At 37.6% G+C, this 19,273-nt stretch overlaps 1 protein-coding gene across 1 annotated transcript in view; it reads right to left on the reverse strand.

Moving 5' to 3' along the window:
• The window catches only part of SLC2A13 (solute carrier family 2 member 13), a 140,264-nt gene that overhangs the window by 107,925 nt on the left and 13,066 nt on the right, over positions 1 to 19,273 (reverse strand). The window contains exons 2-3 of the mRNA XM_021539109.3: positions 5,794 to 5,953; positions 1,782 to 1,990 (exon numbers count right to left, since the gene is read on the reverse strand). Of these exons, the coding sequence (XP_021394784.2) occupies positions 1,782 to 1,990; positions 5,794 to 5,953 (369 nt within the window). The remainder of the gene's footprint in view (positions 1 to 1,781; positions 1,991 to 5,793; positions 5,954 to 19,273) is intronic.

Below are 19,273 nucleotides of genomic sequence, written 5' to 3' on the forward strand. Positions count from 1 at the left end.
TATACCACCTGTAAGTCACAGAAAGGTAACAAAAGCAATGTATGTCTTGATGCTGACATACAACATACCTCTTTATAACAATGAAGGTCTTGAGTTAAATGAGATTAAATACAATTATAATCAAAATCAAAAGTGACCATAGCTTTCCAATGCCTGACTGCTAAGAATTTATAACAAATGGGACAGCATATACTTGTAACTACCCTCATTTTTATAATGCCCTTGGGTAACAACTCTGAAGCTGTAGATTACCTGAGAGCAAAACATTGATTGTCTGTCACCAAGCTTTCTCCTAAGAAATGTGATTGATTTAACTAAACTCCAGGAACACATTAAGTTTTGGGGAAAGTGTGTGGGGAAACCAAGAGACCTGCATATCCCTGACAACAATCTCATTGATTGATGACACAGTTAATGTCCCAGTCAAAACTACAAATATATAAAGGACTTATTTAACAATGGAGCCAATCCTACTGTACCTACAACACCACATTTGATTCATAATTGTCAAAAAGCATAATGGCAGAAGATTTAAGAGCAATAAGCAAGGTCATAGCCTATAGCCCAGTGATGAAAAACAAGGGATTGAGTAGACCAAATGCCTGCTCCTTTTATTTCTACAAAGTGTTAAACTTTAATACTAGACATTAAGTGGTTTTCCACAGAAGTGAATAGCCCAATCCCTAATTAGAATGAAGAAGTCCTAAGCAGAGGACTCTTAAGCCCAAGCTGTTCTATGAATACCCTCTTCATCTTTTTATCAAATTAGCTTTCATGAACTTCATTTCCCAACCCCAAAGAACTGGGAAAAAAAAAGGTATCCAAAGCCTCAAAAACATAATGTAAGGAAAAAAACCCAGCTGTGCTTCACACTAGTGATGAATATTTTAAAAACCTTTCAACTATATATGTCAAATAACTTTTTCCAGACACATAATTATTTATTGTAAGGTTCAAAGACAAACTCAATAAGGCAGTGAGAATAGGTATTATCAGATGCTGAATCTCAGGTTACACAGATGTAAAGTAACATCCATTTTTCTTTCCACCAGCTCTAAAAAGTTACAGTATTTTCCTGTCAAGGATAACTCTTACTTAAGAGTCTTACTTGACATAAAGCACAGAAAAAATAGGCAGAGTAGAGAAAGTCAATCAAATGGTAATCTTGTTTTTTAAGTACACACATGAACACAAAGTTTTGAGCAAGTATGACAAAAAGATTCAAAAGAGTGAAAAAAAGGATCTGATTTAGGTGCCTTACTCTCTTGAGGACAGATCAAAAGGACTTTCAGAAGTTGCTTTTACAGAAAAAGAATCTCTGTATTAAGCCCTTGTTTTGTACATCTTTTCAAAGGCTTCTTGTCTAGAATGCAGTTTGCTGGATAATTGAGGCATGTACAATGCCTTCTGACCTCTCTTGTGTCTGTTTGGCCTTTTCCACTGATGAAAGAAACCAAACTTTATTTTATTTATTTTCACTCTTGAAGATGTGCATTCTTAAACTTACCCATTTTCTGAAAACAATTCTCACATAAGTGTAGGTGGCATAAATTTAGAATCCTACACAACTTTACTCTTCCCTCACTTAAGAAATCAGAACCTAATTTGAAAGTGCAGGATCATAGAAATTCTTCATTTTTGAAGCTATCAGTACAAGAAATACTTCAAAGAGCAAACTGATAAATAAAAGCATCAAGCTCCCACAGGCTACAACGTCAACATGTCTTCTGATTTTTATCTTCTCATTGATAGATACAGTGGCCAACAAGTATTCAGCATACCTGCTCCAACCTCTTTTTCTTCTTCTTCAATGTTGTTTTTGATGCTGTCATACTCTTCATCAATTGCCTGGTTGCCACGCATTTGAGACAGAATTCTGCGTGCCCTCTGAGTCTGGCCTTTCTGAATGAGCCAGCGGGGACTTTCGGGAAGAAACAGGAACCCAAGAAACTGTATAACTGCTGGTACAGCCGACAGGCCCAGCATGTACCTGGAATTAAATAAGAAAATAGATAAATATTTACTATTTGCCTACAAAAACACACTATTAGAAGATTCAGTTACAGCTAGTCAAGCTGTATTTACAGATCAAATCTCCCACCCCTCGTATTCTTTCTCACTGTAAGTTAAGGGGCCAAGGATAATATTTTGCAGGTATTCTAGAAAACATGATTTCTCTTTCATTTCCAGGGAATCTCAGGGACATGGTAACTTCTGCCACCACTGACTCTAGTATCACTGGTCCTGAGGACACTAAGGTAGACTAAATAAAAAACCTGATATATTACACTGGTTTGGAAACTGATAAACCCTTCAGTGACAATAATCAAGAGAAAGAAAAAGCAAATGCATGGAGAAAACCAAGTACTGCTGATGACAAAGATGAGATTGAAATCCTGCTGTTTAATCAACATATTAAAAACAAACAAACAACAACAATAAAAAACAACCAGAAAACAATGCATAATTTGGTCAGTAGTACATAGACATAGACACATTTGCCAGTTTTAATTTTGAAAATTTCTGACAATAAGCAAAAACACTGGAAAAAATTCATTTCACCAGCACAGCAATTTACAGGAGATCTTTCAGAGTGACTGATTTTAAATCTTCAGTCAGATGCAGTGTGAGGTTTTAAATCAAAACTGCATTTTAGATGCCCAAGGGTTACTATTTACAGCATTAAGGCTATTTCTCTACTTAACAGAGAATTACCACTGGTAAAAGCACAGTTATGCTTCCCAGGGATCTGCACTGACATCTGTGGCAACACTCAAGCAGGGTTATTTGTTCCATCCAAAGTGAGGGAAAAGGCTGTGCAAGCCAAGCACACCACAAATTTTCATGGGTGGCTCTGGTTTATACACATCACATTTTTATATTTCTTCAATAAAACAATAAAAGGATAAAAAGAACTGCAGAACAATGTATAATTTTGTTCTGCTTTTTAAATCTGACTTTTTTCCATTTACACTCACCCAGATTATTTTCATTTTCATTAAAGACTTCAAACAGTGCTGGTGTCACCTGTACATTATTGCAGTTATCACAGCTTTCACATCAGTGGATATAATCGTTAAACACCTCCAGAAACCAGTCCCTCTGAATATAGAAGTAGCCTGTACTCATAAACAAATTCATACCTTGACATCAGTCAGGAAATTAAGGAGATTTGCTAATCTCCTCTAGCTCCTCTCTCCACACCCCAGGATGCATGATTTCACAGGTGGTTCTGCAACCTCTTACCTAGATCTTTTTATAAAGCATGCATCAGATTGCTAATTGAGTAGAAAGGAGAGAACTATTATTGCAAACCTTATGTTAGGGCAATGAACCAAATGCATTTGTCAAGTTCAAATGCATTTTGAGTAAAAAAGGAAAAATACATTATAAATGCCTTCTTAGAGGCATTTGTGGATTTAACAAAGAAAAACATGGGCAGTACAACAGGCAAAAAAGTGGAGAATGGTAAAAAGAATACCCAAAAGGCAATGCAAAGTGGATGGCCATCCCAGGACAATGAGCATTCAGACCAGTCTTCCCACCCCCAGCTGAGCCCACAAGTTCTTCTTAAAAACAGTCAAAATTTCCAAAGGTCATACAAGCAAAACTTGGTCTAGGAAAGGGCTCAGTTAGCAGCTCTCTTTTTTTTTGATAACACTTTAAAAAATTATATAGCTCACTATTAGTTAAAAAAGAAAAGCATAAGAAAGAAAATAAATTCAAACCATAAAGTTGGTGGAAGGCTTATTAGCTGAGTTGTCTTCAGTCAACATATCTAACTGTCACTAATCCACTAATGTTCTCCTTCCTCATTCACTAATGCTCTCATTCAATAATGGCCTCATTTATTCCTACACTTTTCCTTCTCCACAAACATTTTGGTAGCTGTGCACAAAATACATAGACCATTGAAGCTCACCAAATTGTAGATTTGATATCTTTATTGGAGTGATATTTAGAAAGCCTTTTCTATTTCAAATGAAGCATAAAACAAACTCATAGAGATTAAAAAACAACTGCTGTATCCTGTCAAAGTGCATGCTGAAGTACGTTTTCATGCATCTAAGTATGCAGATTTAGTCCTTCAGACTCTTGTTGCTTAAATTTCTTCTCCTCCAAAGTCCTTCAATCACTTAAATGCAGCAGAGCCTCCAGAACTAAGCAGTTGGGTGCCTGCAATCATCTTAGGAGGCAAAATCAATTAAGGCTCCTGAAAGCTTGATTCATACCCATTGGACTCTATTGGATTGTTTATCACAGGCAAGACAAGAAACATACAGACAGTGCTCCCTCACTGAAGTTAGTTTCCAATTTGCAAAATTCTGGTCAAAGCTGAGTAAAAAGAACAGGCCAGAAGGAAAATGTTTAGTTGACAGGGAACATCCATTGCAAGTTCTAGAGTTGGTGAAATTTTTCAGAGCAAGCCATTTTGATATAATCAATTTAGAGTAAAAGCAGGCAATTTTAGACATTTCACACAGTGAGCCAGCTTTCAGAAATCTAATATAGTTCTTTCCTATACAGATTACAAGACGTTGTGTTTGAAGCCAGATGTCTAGCAGACCTGAAAAAATCCAACATGAAATTTAATAAGTCTGCTGTAACATTTCTCCTTCTCTGACATACTGCTGCAATACTATTACGATAACATTAGCAGGGTTTATAAAGCTAACCTAAGGGTCATGTTAAATATTTGTTTTCTTTGGTTTATTTTAATTTAATATCCAGCATTTCCAAGAATAAGCAGAGCCAAGAAAAATTAAAATTCCTTATTGTTTGTTACAGCACTCCAGTGCTAAGCCATTCAGTCAGTAAGAGATACAATAATTGCTGCAATGTTCCTTCTTATATGCAATGACTCAGGGGTAGACACTTGTGATTTCTCCCCACATGTTTGCTGGCCAATCTTTTCAGGTGACAGACCATCTGTACTCTTCCCTGCTCAGCCTTAGGTTGCAATAAACTAGCTGAGGATGGTAAACTCAATTAACAGCTCCAGCATTGCAGCTGGAATACTTGGAGACCTCATCACTGAGGTGGTAGCCTGTTTCTTCACTCCACTCAATCCAACAGAGCAGTATTTGTCACATACATAAAACACAGCATTACTGCAAAAGTCACCCAGCACGTGCCCGCAGACTGCAGAAATTATTGCTCTTCTCTACTTCACACACTGTGCTGCACTAAGACTACAAATACAAGAGAAAGCCACAAACCAGGAATAACAATGGATCACTAAGAGAGGTTGCACAACTGAAGCATGTGACATAGAAGAGGCTGAGATAACTGGGTTTGTGCTGCCTAGAAAATAGATTTTTATTATTTCATAACATGAACTTTTAACTCTAAATTTATGCTACAATATCCTTTAATTCTTAGAGATTACTACTGCTCAGATTAAGAATATTCATACTTCACCTCTATCTTGCACATATACCATATTTCTTACTGGAAATTTGCCTTTTGAAAAATCAGCATGTAATTATTGTAAATGCAAAAGGCAAGCTACCTTCATAAACATCATGACAATCATTCATGCTTGTGATGCATATTTATTACTCTCCCACTTTAAAGTTTAGCAAAGTCAAAAAATCTGCACACAATGTGAGTATTAAGCTTAAGCAAAAGCAGTAGGGATCTATATTGGCAAGATTTAATTACTGAAGTTCCATTTTACTATACAGTTTTATCACTTCCTATGTAAATTCTGTTTTACCACTAAGAATGATAATAGCTGTCAGCCAAATCACAACTATGGCAATTTGCTTTTAGCAAGGAAGGCTCACACACCTCCATCCATCCTTCGCGAGGTAGCTGAAGATCCCATCGACGACGCTTGCGAAAAACTGCCCTCCAGTGATGAAGAGAGTGTTAATGGTGACCAATCTGCCTCGTAAGTGTGGTGGGGCCACTTCTGCAATGTACACTGGCACAGTCATAGATGCTACACCTACAAGAATAAATTAAGTTACAGTTATTAAATCAAAAGAGATAGTACATTGCTTTTTCATCATAAAGTACTATTTTGGGTTTGGCTGAGACAGAGTTTATTTTCTTCCTAGTAGCTAGTATAGGGCTATGTTTCATATTTGTACTGGAAACAGTGTTAGCTATTCAGGGGTGTTTTCTTTATTCCTTACACAGAGCCAAGGCCTGTTCTGCCTCTCACCCCACCCCATCATCGAGGCTGGGGGCACACAAGTAGATGTGAGGGGACACAGCCAGGACAGCTGACCCCAACTGATCCAAGGGATATTTCGGACTACATGGCATCATGCTCAACATACAGAGCTAGGGGCAAAGGAGGAAAGGGGGCACATTAGGAGTTGTGGATTCTGTCTTCCCCAACAGCTGTAACACATGGTGGAGCCCTACTCCCCTGCAAATGGCTCAACACCTGCTTGCCCATGGGAAGTGGTGAATGAATTCCTTGCTTTGCTTTGCTCGTGTGCATAGCTTTTGCTGTACCTACTAAACTGTCTTTATTCTAACCAATGAGTTTTCTCGCTTTTACTCTTCCAGTTCTCTCCCCCACCCTACCAGCAGGGAGTGAGCGAGCAGCTACACAGGGTGAGTTTCTGACCAAGGCTGGGCATGACAAGCAGAGACCCAAACTGAGCTGGCTTTGGTGCCCAGTAACTCCACAGAAAACACAACCTCTCCTGCCCTGAGTGACCACCCTAACAGATGGAGCCCAAAGTCATGGACTAAAGGAACTCAATGGACATTTATGGGCACTTTACAGACATTTCACAGGGGTGGTCCACAGACTACAGGAATGATATCTGTGTATTACATCAAAGAATGGGAAGAGGGTTCCTGGGTAATAAGAATGAACTGAATCTAGATAGAATAAGGGTGAAGAATGTGCTGGTTTCAGCTGGTGTAGAGTTACTATTCCTCATAGCAGCCAGTATGGGCTACATTTTGGATTTAAACTTAGGACTTCGCGTTTACAAAATTAACTCTATTCAAGGCAAAATCTGCACACACTTAAATAAAATAAGCTGGACAATTTGATTTCTGACTTTCAAAGGATGAAAACAAAAATGCAACTAACAAACTCTAGAAGCATACAAAAAGTAAATGGTTGCTAGCAGCTGTATTGGAATTTCAAGGTTGGATGTAATGATACAAAGAATAAATTTATTCAATTCAGATTGTGTGTACACTGAAATTAAATAAAAGAATAGATATAACTATAGTTTCAAAAGAAAGAAATGCTTTGTTCCAAGTAAGCACACATAAGTCAAAGTGACTAACTGAAGTCATCAGGTGTTCACAAAACTGTTTAAAAAGAATTTGAGCATAGTTTCCACAACAAGAAACAAAACCAAGGCCAAGCATTATTATTATTATTATTATTATTATTATTGTTATTATTATTGTGTAATTTCATTACTGTTATAGAACAAATTCTTTCTTGACTTAGTTTAAAAATATTCCATGTGCTGTTTCAAGTACAGGCTGGCTGGGCTCTGAGCAACCTGATCTAGAGAGTTGCCTCCCTGACAATGCAGAAGGATTGGAACTAGATGATCTTTAAGGTTCTTTCCAATCCATTCTGTGATTCAATGCAAAAAACTCTGTCACCATAAGGAATCAAGAACTAATGCTAAACCACAGCTGCTTTTTATTCTGTCCTATTTCCTACTAACTAGACAACGAGTCATTTGTGCAAAAGACAGAAATGTCCACACACAAACTGTAAAAACAGTACAACAGTGTATGAAGAGCACACCTGGGTGCGGCACATGCTTTGGTGGTTGAAATCCCTAGTTCCTTACAACAAGCAACAGTGATTTTTTTTAGTTAAAACTAGAAATACACTGGCAGCAGCCACTCAAAAACCTATTTTGACTGAAGTCAGCTGTGATGCAACTTGAGCACAGTGAGCACAGCCAAGCACCATCAGACACAACACATCTTCCAGCCTGGGGCAGCTCTACCAGCTCCATACAGACACCCCCACACCATCACGGGTCAGTGTCAGAGCCCCATCAAGAAATAGGGTCACCTAAAAGCAAGCACATGGCTCTTGAAGCACAGCTATGGTTCCTGACTTGAGTCACAGTAGAAGGGCTTCATCATGGGATGACAGAGGCTTTAGCTAACATCCACTGCCCAGCTGACTCGCCAAACTAAGAGCACAAAATCATCTTTAGCAACAAGGTTAGCCTGGCAGGATTGCTGGGAGCCTCCAAAAGCTCGAGCGAGGAATACAGATTGTTCAATAATAAAATGGCATGAGAAGACCCTTTGTTGTGATAGGTAAACACTCACAGCAGCCTCTCAGCATGATAACCCAGTTCCCAGCAGATCCTCCCAGGACATGCCAATGCTTCCTTTTCTTATCAACTGAGCAACCAGCACAGAATAAAAAACCCAAATAAAAATGTCAGGGGAAGAAAAAAGAGCATTAAAAATTTCTTCAACAATTTTCAAAGGCAACCAGAATGTACCATGGAAAGAAGCATTCAAATAGTCTTTTGTATAGTATTTGACAGAGAAGTGAATTTTCAAGCCCAGCCCACCATTAGGGGTGTATCTTCCATATTTCATGTCAGTATTTGAAATACTGATTATTAAAGTGATGGAGACTGCACACATATAACAGCAAATCCTTTTTGGGAAAGCGCGGGCATGAGTCCACTTGCTGCAAACAAAAGCCACCGAGGACTCATGTGAGGCCACTGGAGCAGAGGGGCAGGGCCCTACACCTGTGGCAGCCCTGGCCTAGTGAGGATGAGCCTTCCTGCTCCCCCTGCCACCCTTTACCTTGGGCATGTCACCTCCAATGCCCCTGCTTGCTCCCCCACTGTGGTGTGGCCATCTTCCCATAGGCTCTTTGGGACTGTATGTTGTGTCTTTGACACACATAATGATGTAGTGAAGCTAATTTGAGACGTAAAGATGGCAACACCTATATGTGGTTTTTACTATAAAGCAGTCAGAAAGATGTGCACAAACAAAACCAATATATGCTTTGTAAAAAAGCTACCTTTTACCCCCTTTCAACTCTTAATGAATACTGATTCTACCACCACCTCCAGAGGAATCTTGTTCAAAGTATACCAGCGAAAAATGCTTCTCAAGCATCCAAAAAGCAGAGCCACACCATTGTCCAGACCAGCAGCTCTCACTGTTGTTCAGAGCACACCACGAGCCCTGAGACACTGCTAGAACCACTAGTAGCCACAGCTACAACATTTGCCTCTTACAGGTGAAACTAAAACCTGTCGCATAACATAGAGGTGATACAAAAGTTAACATGTATTTGTAAAAAGACTTGAGCAAGAGGCATCATGACAACAGATTAATTGTTTCTGCTGCATTCTTCTCACAGATTGATGACTACAGGAATAAAGAGAGAAAAGGAAGCTTGCACAACCCCAACAGTCCTGTCACAAGCTAGCCAGTGATATCAGCTATTCAGCTGGCATTAATACAATAGCTGAAATTATTTATTATCAAAGCTGCAATAAATAGCACTAGATTTCTCGGGGAAACCTAAGGATTTAGGGTATTAGCTCAAAATCACATAGAATTGCTTAGACTGCTAGAAACATTTGAAGATCATCTAGTCTAACCACTGCTCAAGCAGGGGCAGGGACAGATACAGCAGGCTGCCCAGAACCATCCTCTGTTAGGCATTGACACTTGATGGTCATTTGTGGATTTCCAACCAAAAATGACTCTCTAATTCTGCAGCTTCCATGCCAGCTTTCTTGCCCTGAGAAATGTGTTGACAATGTTTGCTGTCTAAAAACAGCCTTTATGGATTTCTATTCAGACCTTACTTCCTCTACTGTGTGCCCCAAAACCTACAGGTTAAAAACATTCAAGCAAAAATTTCAATTCAGAAGACACATTTGTTACATATTTTCAATTATAATTTCAATATCAAAACATATGCTTTACTACTTTGAGTCTGAAAAAGTACAGCAGGAGGTTTAAGGGAACAGGAGGAGGCAATTAGGAAAGCCTTCCTCGGTCATCTGACAGTCACACAGCAAGCATTCATATACAAAAACAACGTTCTTCTTGAAAAAAACACCAAGAGTGAAAAAAGGCTATTCTGAAACTGAACAAAATAAGAGAAAAAAATCACATTACTTTAAAGAAATAATATTTTAAATTCTCAAGTTTGCATTTAAATTCAAATTTGCATTATTCATTTGCTTTTAGCAGCCGTAGAATGCGTTTATGTTCTCCAGACTTTCCTCCTCTGATTTCCATTTAAGACACACTAGAACACAGGAGAGTAAGTTCTTCTGAAAAGGCATAGTCAGAAGCAATGCACTAGCCAAGTATAAAAATCTCTAAAATGCATAAGGAGTATTTGTTATGTAATTATTTTAATAGCCAGATATAAAAGAAATTTGAAAACAAAGAACAGCTTTCCTAGCAAAACAAATATAGCTGAAATTGAATCTTTCCTTAATCCCTCATATGAGAATGCTTTCATTTAGATGACATTTTTTAATATGCTCTCACTGTTAAATTGCTCATACCAAATAAAAGATTCTGACTGTAGGCAAGTATATTACTACCTAACTAGTAGAGCTGATAAGTGACAGGACATGAAAAAAAAGAAAATTAAAACAATTAACTGGAAATCTGTCAGAGAAGGCTGAAGCTCTACATTGTGCGCCACAGCTATGAAATGTGAAAAAAGAGAGCAGGGAAGTCCAGTCTTTATCCATTTGAGTACCCAAGGCATGAACTTTCTGATCTCATTAAAGGATAAAGCTTAAAAAAAACGTAACAGAAGGTTCCTTAAATTTTGACCAGAAGATCCATATAATTATTATATGGGAAGCATCAGATGCACAATGGGCTGAAAACATCATATTAAATGTTTTTCCACTCCTAAAATCACTTAGGAGACTAATTACTAGGGCTCCTATTATAATCTGAAGACTTACCAGTAGAAAGCAGAGACAAGTCTGCAGAGACAATTTTAAGACAATCAACAGACCAGAGGTGCGAAAAGACATCTTAGAGTCACTTTATAATCCAGAAAGTATTTCCAATATGAACATGTAAGCATCATAAAGAATTCATTAAAAAGTTCAGAAATTAAGTCAACAAACCAACTGACAATAGAAATAAAAAGTTCAATGAAGGAGAGTTCCTATGATAATTAGAATTATATTTCAAGAAATAGGATTACAGTAGAAAACACAAGGACTAAAAAAAGGAATCCAAGTTATTGTTTGTAAAATGCATTTGAGCATTAATGCTAAGGAAATGGAATAATTTTAAAGACTTCTTTGTGCAAGATCAGACAGATACAAATGTACCCTGTCCAGATCAGGCTTTCCACCACAGCTCCTGTCATGTCTCCAGCCGATAGGAGGGAAGGTGCATCATAAGAACAACAGATGAGCAACAAAATCTGGAGACAGGCTATTGAATGAGATGCACTTTTACTGCTAGCACAATAAAGGAGCTCTAAGGTAGTAGAAATGTAAATGTCAGTCTTTTCACTGGCATCAGCCAATAACCAGTGTCAGGAGCAGCAAAAGCACAGGGAAGGGTTTCTGACAAACTTTTGTTGTTACTGCAACTCAATTAGTCTTTCATGCTTAGTAATAAAGAGGACTGACAGTTAACTAGAAGTGCTAAGGAGGCATATCCAGGAGCTGATATCTCTTTGTATCTGTCCCTCCTGTCCAGCTTGTGCTGACCCTTTGCATGAAAACGAAGCAAACCAGGGATTACAACCAGCTGGAAGGATATCCACTTGCCTCTCAAGGGGGTTGTACCATTTATCTCCTTTAAACAGTTCACAAAGATGACTATACTGGCCCCCAGGCAGGACTAGTTATGACAATGGAGTAACCTGAACCACCATGGGACTCCAGACTGTCCAGGTGGAAACCAAAATTAAAATGTGAAGGAATCATAAAAAAAGTGCAAAGAAATCTCTTATCCTCTTTCAGAGTACAGCAACTCAGCAATTAATCTCTATTAAAAACAAAGAACATACACAGCTTATTATAAAAATTTGTGTTGTTAGGAGCTCCAAATGAACAGGCATAAACTAAAGTTTCCTTTCAGAACATCCTTCATTAACACATAAAGCTGCACTGAGGTACTTAACCAAGGTAAAATATTTCATATATCTTGCAAGAGCAAATTTTCATTAAAATGTTAAACTTTAATACTGCGAACTTTAAAATTCACTTAATTAAGAAGAAACCATAATGGTTTGTGTTAATGGTAAGGATTCCAAGCAGCAAGTGATTCCACAGACAGGGGATTTATAGAGGCAAACCTGATGAAGAAGCAAGTTTATGGCAAAGAGAATTAGGAATTAAATATTAGCAGAGGTTGCTATGCCATAAAAAAATTTGAATACAAAGTCAAGGTGAGTTTTTGTGGGGGTGTGACAGGAGTATAAATAACAGCAAATTCCTAAGGTGACAAGGGGAAACTTCCCAACCTACAGCTGAGTTAATGTTTTCTCACAGCAACTTTGCAGGAAATCTGGTACTTTTCCTACATCTTGGATACTGGACATACAATCTAACTTTAGTGCCTTGGAAATAGGATTGACCCCAGAAATATGTCACATTATATAGACAAGAAGACTTTAATTGAGTATTTTCTTTCAGTTGTGTTCCCACAAAATTATACTTTAAGGTTTTTGCTTTACTGTGACAAAACCAGCATTCTCACCAACTGATAATTTTAGAATATTGCTCACATCTTAGTAGCAAAACTCAGGAGGACAGGGGCAACATGTTGGTTAATTTCCTGAAAAAACTGAAAAGTTCTACAATAACTGCATAATATTTACATCGAACAAAAATGAATGTACATAGTTTGTGGAGAAAATAAACCCATCACTGACAAAAGGGACACATTTTAACTGCAAAGGATACTTATTTTAAAAGCTTTTACAAACACACATACAGAAGCTATCAACAATCAGCCACCTCCCATTCTAATATATTACAATTATAGTGCTCAGCTTAATCAGAAATTAAGCCTTTTTATAGTCTCATAGAGTCCTTTTGTGCTGTTACAGTTAACACTTCAGCTTTCAGTAATGACAGCCAACCTAAGGGGATAACAGAGTGCCTTATTAAACATGCTAATAGGAAATACTTGAGAAAGCAGTGCATTTGAATGCTGTTCTAGTACACTAACCATCTCCCTAGCAGATAAAGTTAAAATATTCATTGCACAGCTTGTATTTGAGTGTGAATATCAATGAAAGCTCAAGTCCTCTCCAATATCTTGGCTTCCCACCCATTGCACATATCTAGTAAAGGCATTATCAGCAGTTTATAACTGGTTACTGAAAGTTATTTCAAGGATGACTGGAAGCACACTTCCCCATTTAGTATCTCCCCTATGTCAGATTAGTAGAAGTCAATTTCTTAGCTGTGGCACATCTGTACTTGGCTACAGGAGAGCACTGAAAGCACAAGGGCAGTGGGACAAACCAGCAGCACTAAAATCACATGAGAACACAGATCACAGTAATGGACAGACTTACGTCCATCTCTTCTAGAATGGGGGCTCAACATCAGCAGCCTTCATTTAAGTCTGGTACTTGAACACTAATTTACTGAATTGTAGAGAGCTGGTTCATCATAACTAAAAACCTGTACTGTTGAGCATCTAATAGATGAAGTAATTCCAGACCTTTACATCCCTAACTAGCCACCAGCCCAAATCTGTGTGATCAACATTGCAATTATAACCAAAATCCTATGTTACTATGTGGCATCCAACTGTGAAGGAGTCAAGGACCAAAGCAATATGAAGAAATGCAAATTAAGCTCCTCACTAGTTGATATTGTCTCAGATTTATAAAACAATCATATCTTAATGAGCCTGAATAAATAATTCTTTCTAATGACCACAAGAAGGCTTTTTTACTGTTGTGTGCTATCAGCATGGATCAAAACCACAAAATCCTTCTTCACTTCAGAAAACCTCAAATTGCATCCAATAGAAACAACCACAGCTGTCATATAGTAAATGCAATGCCCCAAGAAGATAGCTTTAGCCTTCCACAAGAGTAGTTTCAAGTTTTCAAGCTCTCCCTTGTTCAAAAGACACAGAATTAAATCCAGCTCATAACAAAATGAACATGCCAACACAGAATACAATTCCTCCCTAATTAAAGTGTTAAGGCCTTTCTCTGGCATCTCCAGGACAGTATCTCAGAAGAATAGCCTAAGGTAATCATATCTAATAAAGAGGCATGAATATTCAACAAAGCATATTCAAGGAGGTACTATTTATCAGGTTCTGGTTTTCTTACACTGAAATTCTTTAAGTCAAGGAATATTTTTCATCTGGAAACTGGGGGTTATGAAATGGAAATAAGTGAGCCATGACACTTGAGGGAAGACAGACAAGAACCATATACAGGCTACAGTGTGAAAGTTTATTACAATAAAGCTTAGTTTTTTTCAGTTTATTAAAAGAAAACAGTTTAGGAGTTATAAAAATAATGTAGTAATCTTTAATAACAAACAGGCCATTATTTAAAAAATACTGAGGATATTCTATGATTCTAAGTGTTAGAACCATCTTAATCTTAATCTGGGGTCCTATTCAAACCCAACATTAGCACTATCTGTGGAATAGCTCATTTTGGGAAGAAAATATTCTTAAACAGATAACTTTTTCTATTCAAAATTATGTTGAGATTATTCAAGGTTATAATAATTTAAAAAATAATGTGAAGAGGAAATTTATCTTGAGTGACAAAATCAGTGAGTGGGATTTAATTAACCAGAGGCAAAATAATCAAGATAATTATCCAGAAAATGTGAAGCAAAGTTCTTTGCAACCGTCCAAGCCTATGACCACACCTAGCACTACAGATGTCAATTTACACTTCCCAGTAAACTGGAATTTGTTACCTGTATTCAGTCATTCTTTATGGCTACCATCTGTTCCTATTAATCCAGGCTGTGAAACTCACAGACAAACCCCACCCAGCTGTCTGTGTCCCTGAGTATCCCACTGAGAATGCCATACTGGGAATCTGTGCCTGTAGCTCGTATCTGTGAGATCTCATTTCAGAAAGATACAAGAAATCATGGAGAAATGCATTTTTGAATCATTATAGCAATACTAGAATAACCATCAACCCTAGAAGTGAGTCAAAGCTACCAAAAACAACTATGAAAAAGTTCTAATTTGTTCTGTTTCTGAATTAATTTTGATCAAGAACTATTTGCAAAAATCTGTAACTGCAATGTAAGATGCAGACCTTTCATTGTGAAAGAGTAAAGCAGCCTACATGTTTATACCACTCAACACTTAGTTTTACCACATGGCAAAAACTTCTCACTTGAGAAAATAAGAGCATTTTTTTTTATATTCACTTGAAAATTTTCAATACAACATAGTAGTTTTCTTTATGACAGCTTGTATGAACACGTAAGTCAAACACTACTTGATCTGCTTCAAGAGTGGTTTCAGTTTAAATAAATACTAATTGAGATAAGCAGTGTTTTTCTGCAGACATTCTACAGCACCAGCAGACTGCACTGCATGTGCTACTCACACCTAGGAAGAACCAGCAGTTACTGAAGGTGCTCAGGTCCTGAGGCAGCCCCAGCCAGATGTGGAATTGCTTCCCCATCCACTGGCTGCTCCCTGTCCAGCAAGGCAGGTGGTCTGGATGAGCATCCCCATCTCAGCTACCCCAACTGGCCATTGCAGGCTTTTGGTCTGGTGGCTGTCATAGAATTGTGCTAAGGCACAGATCATCATAAGCACTAAATGAGAGGCTGAAGGTGCCAATCTGTCTCCTTCTGCTGACTTAGCCACACAAACTGGAATTTCCAGCAGGGAAGTATGGTTTTATAATGACCTAGAAAGATTTGTCAGGTCTCATCTGCATAGCCATTCATATATGACAGAAAGTCAGCATTATAAACACAATCTTTACACGGTTGAAAAAAAAAAAAAAAACAATCCTACATCAAAAACCCCAGAACAAACGGCTGAATGATTCAAGGATTAGCACATATTTTCTGTGCAGAAAAATTTTATTTTCAGAGGACAAGGGTAATGGTTTGAAAGCTATACAGAAAACAAATGTTTCTTTCTAACTTTACACTTCTGCTTATATGCCATTTTTTCTCTATTTCTACTACAGTGATGCTTTACCCAACTTAAAAGTATTCTAAGAGAAGTGACATCTATATAAACATGAACAAGCGTTGGAAGCTGAACTCAGCCAAAAGCATGCCTGTAGGTTATACCTGAAAGCTGTAGTTATACTCTTCAACTAAGACCTAAATTGTTTTTAACAGTGCCTCTTTCTACAAGTACAGCTTTCAAAACAGTGAAACTGGTTAACTTCTCTGTAAACTGCTTTAGGTTTCACTGGGTTTAAAGTCTAGCAACTGTCTCCAAACATGAAGCTTCAGATGAAGATGAGCAGAAGAACACATTTTCTTACCTACAACTTCCAATTAATTAAAAGAAAAATAAAAATTAGAAAGACTAATCTCATTGCAAATTTAGTGTTTTAGAGATACAAACTAACATTTTAGAGAAAAAGCAACATTGAATTATTTCATTCCCTATTCAGGAAAGCCATTCAAAAATACTATCTATCTAATGTATATTCCCAGTAATTTTGTACTTGCCATGGGTAAATACATTGCAGACATCAACACACAGAACTATATTTTTATAGGAATTGCTATATTTATCCACTTGTGCAGAAAACAGCATGAGTGGTAGCAAGATAGGTACCAGTTATATGGTTTTGTAACTATTACTCTAAAAATTAAACAAAAGCCTTTTAAGCCTTTTACAGCCTAAGGCTTGATTTTAAAATCTAAGTTTCAATTATGCCTTTATAATGCAAGTAGCACTCATGACAGTAATGTATGCTCAGTTTCTTTCTACACTAGCATATTCATATACAACCAAGCTTGTGTCTACAAACACAAGTGATCTGTGTAGAGATAATAAAATTCCTTTGTTTTTGACAATATGGGAAAATATTTGCAGTATTGGAGGGTGGTAGAAATCAGTTCAGTATTTCTTCTTCAAGGCACCTTCTGTAGCACCCACATTTTGCATGCTAGGGAGAGTAAGGCCTTTCCCAGTGCACATGGGTTAAGCCAAGCAGTGCTGCACATTCTTTGCTTTAAGAGAAGCAGCTCACTCTAGCTGCCACTAGATATTTAAATGTGATATCTAGTGTCCTTCTCCTCATGATCTGGAGTTTCCCTGCTAACAATTCAATAACAGCTGCTCAGTGCCAGTGCAATGCAACTGTAATAGAAGAGCATCCTAGGGAGGAATCCCAAGTAAAAATCTCTCAAGAAAAGTGGTATTCTCAGAGAGGGTTTTAAAAGCACCAGGATCTTGCATTAGAGTGCTCTTAGCAGAGGGATAAGCCAACTTCTTCATGTCACACAGGTTTACACATGGAAATGATTTGTGACTGCTCTCCTAGACTGTCACAATTGCAGCATTCATGGTGTAGTATTCCAGCTGTCAAGGGATACAAGGTTACTTTACACACTTTTGATGTGTATTTACTTTCACCAGTGGCTCATACTGACCAAAACCAAAAAGGTACAAGTGAAGAATGAGGCTGCTGCACTTGAGGGGGAGAAAAGCAAGACAGTAGTGTCAAGTGCTAAAAGGAAAAAAAGAACAGATCAACTACTCCATTACCAACATCTAAGGGACCAAGCAGGAGTGGATGGATGCTGCAGGTGGAAAGAAATTACTGCTAAATTTTGTCAGGGAAATGAACTGCCAAAGAGCTTTCTGGGAAGTGTTGCTCTCATGCTTTCAATTTTTGACAACTTGCAGTTCTCTAGATGCATTGTGATGGACAGTCATTTTCCAAGCAACAGATGTAATTCTGTAACAGCTGCTTCACTTCAACGTTTGCTTACTCAGCACCAAGCACAACTCCTGAGGTCCCCTGCAGAGCAGCTCTTTCCTGCCCTATTTTCATTCTCCAGGCACAGTAGCAGGGGAGGATTCAGGCAGAGTTCCAGGTCAGCCTACAGAAAAAGCTGGGCAAGCACTGCATTGTTCTTGGAAAACCTCATTAAGTGATACAAGATTCTGATAACTTTAGGTAACCTCAAGATAAAGAGGAAATAAAGATGAGTATCTGAAGTGCCATTCTGCAACTCAGGACACTGCACTGATTCTCCTATCTGTCAGTCTGCTGTGTTGCCCCTATACAGTGAGAGAATATTGAAAATGAGAAAATTTAAGAAAAATTAGGAGTTGCATCTTTAAAAAGTGTATCTGACAGTCCCATTCCAATTAACACAGATACAGCAATTATCTCTAGGATAAAATCTGCTTTTCCTGGAACTTGCACTACACAAGTTGCAATAAATCAGTGTAAGTTGTCAGATAACAAGCTGGGCAATGAAATACTCCACTGCTTCAGTTTGCTGTCTGCCAGCCTCCAAGTGACCCAGCTTTTTTGTACTTGAGGCACAGCTACTAGAGAGTAGTAAACTTTAACTCCTTCATACCTGCTCCCACTTATAAGTGGATTCCATCCTTAAAACTGAAAAGTTTATAGTTAAAAATGAATCCACATTCTCCTTCAAAGTGACAAGACATTCTCATTTAAGGTTCAAGCTTTAAGTGAATAGATTCATGCACGAGCTACTACTGAGAAAAATAACTAACTCCAGGATCTTTCTGAAAAACAAATTTTGCAAGCCCTGTGATTACAGCATTACTCCACTTTTACTGAGAAAAATTTATAAAGAAATTTCCATACTTGAGGATAACTGAAAAGTCTTAGACCAGAGCAGGGAAGGATATCTGAATCCTCACAGGACTCTTTCCAAAGAAACTCTATCAAATAATTACTATCTCCCATCTTGATTTTCCCTATATCACATTTCACCTGATTTTTTAATGAAAGTATTTAATTAAATCTTCATACAGCAAGATTTAATTGAAACATCAATTATGGTAAAACCTAGCTACATATAATTGAATTTCCACTCAAAAGTAAAAATGACTTTATTTATATTTTAAAACATTTTTGGCCTATTTCCTCTTTCTTATTTCCCAAAACAAAAGGTAGGGACTGCTGATAATACTGCAAGAGAGAAACATCAGAAAGCAGAATTAATTACCTATTGGGGAAGAATCATTAAACTGAGCACTAATAAAGTAACTGTGAGTAGGAATGGAACCAGTTGTGATAGCTTCTAATAAAGCACTAGAAACCTACAATGAAGCACAAAACAGCTCATAGGTGACTGGATCTCTGAATTAG

The sequence above is a fragment of the Lonchura striata genome, chromosome 5, assembly GCF_046129695.1.
Source record: "Lonchura striata isolate bLonStr1 chromosome 5, bLonStr1.mat, whole genome shotgun sequence".
Taxonomy (NCBI): domain Eukaryota; kingdom Metazoa; phylum Chordata; class Aves; order Passeriformes; family Estrildidae; genus Lonchura; species Lonchura striata.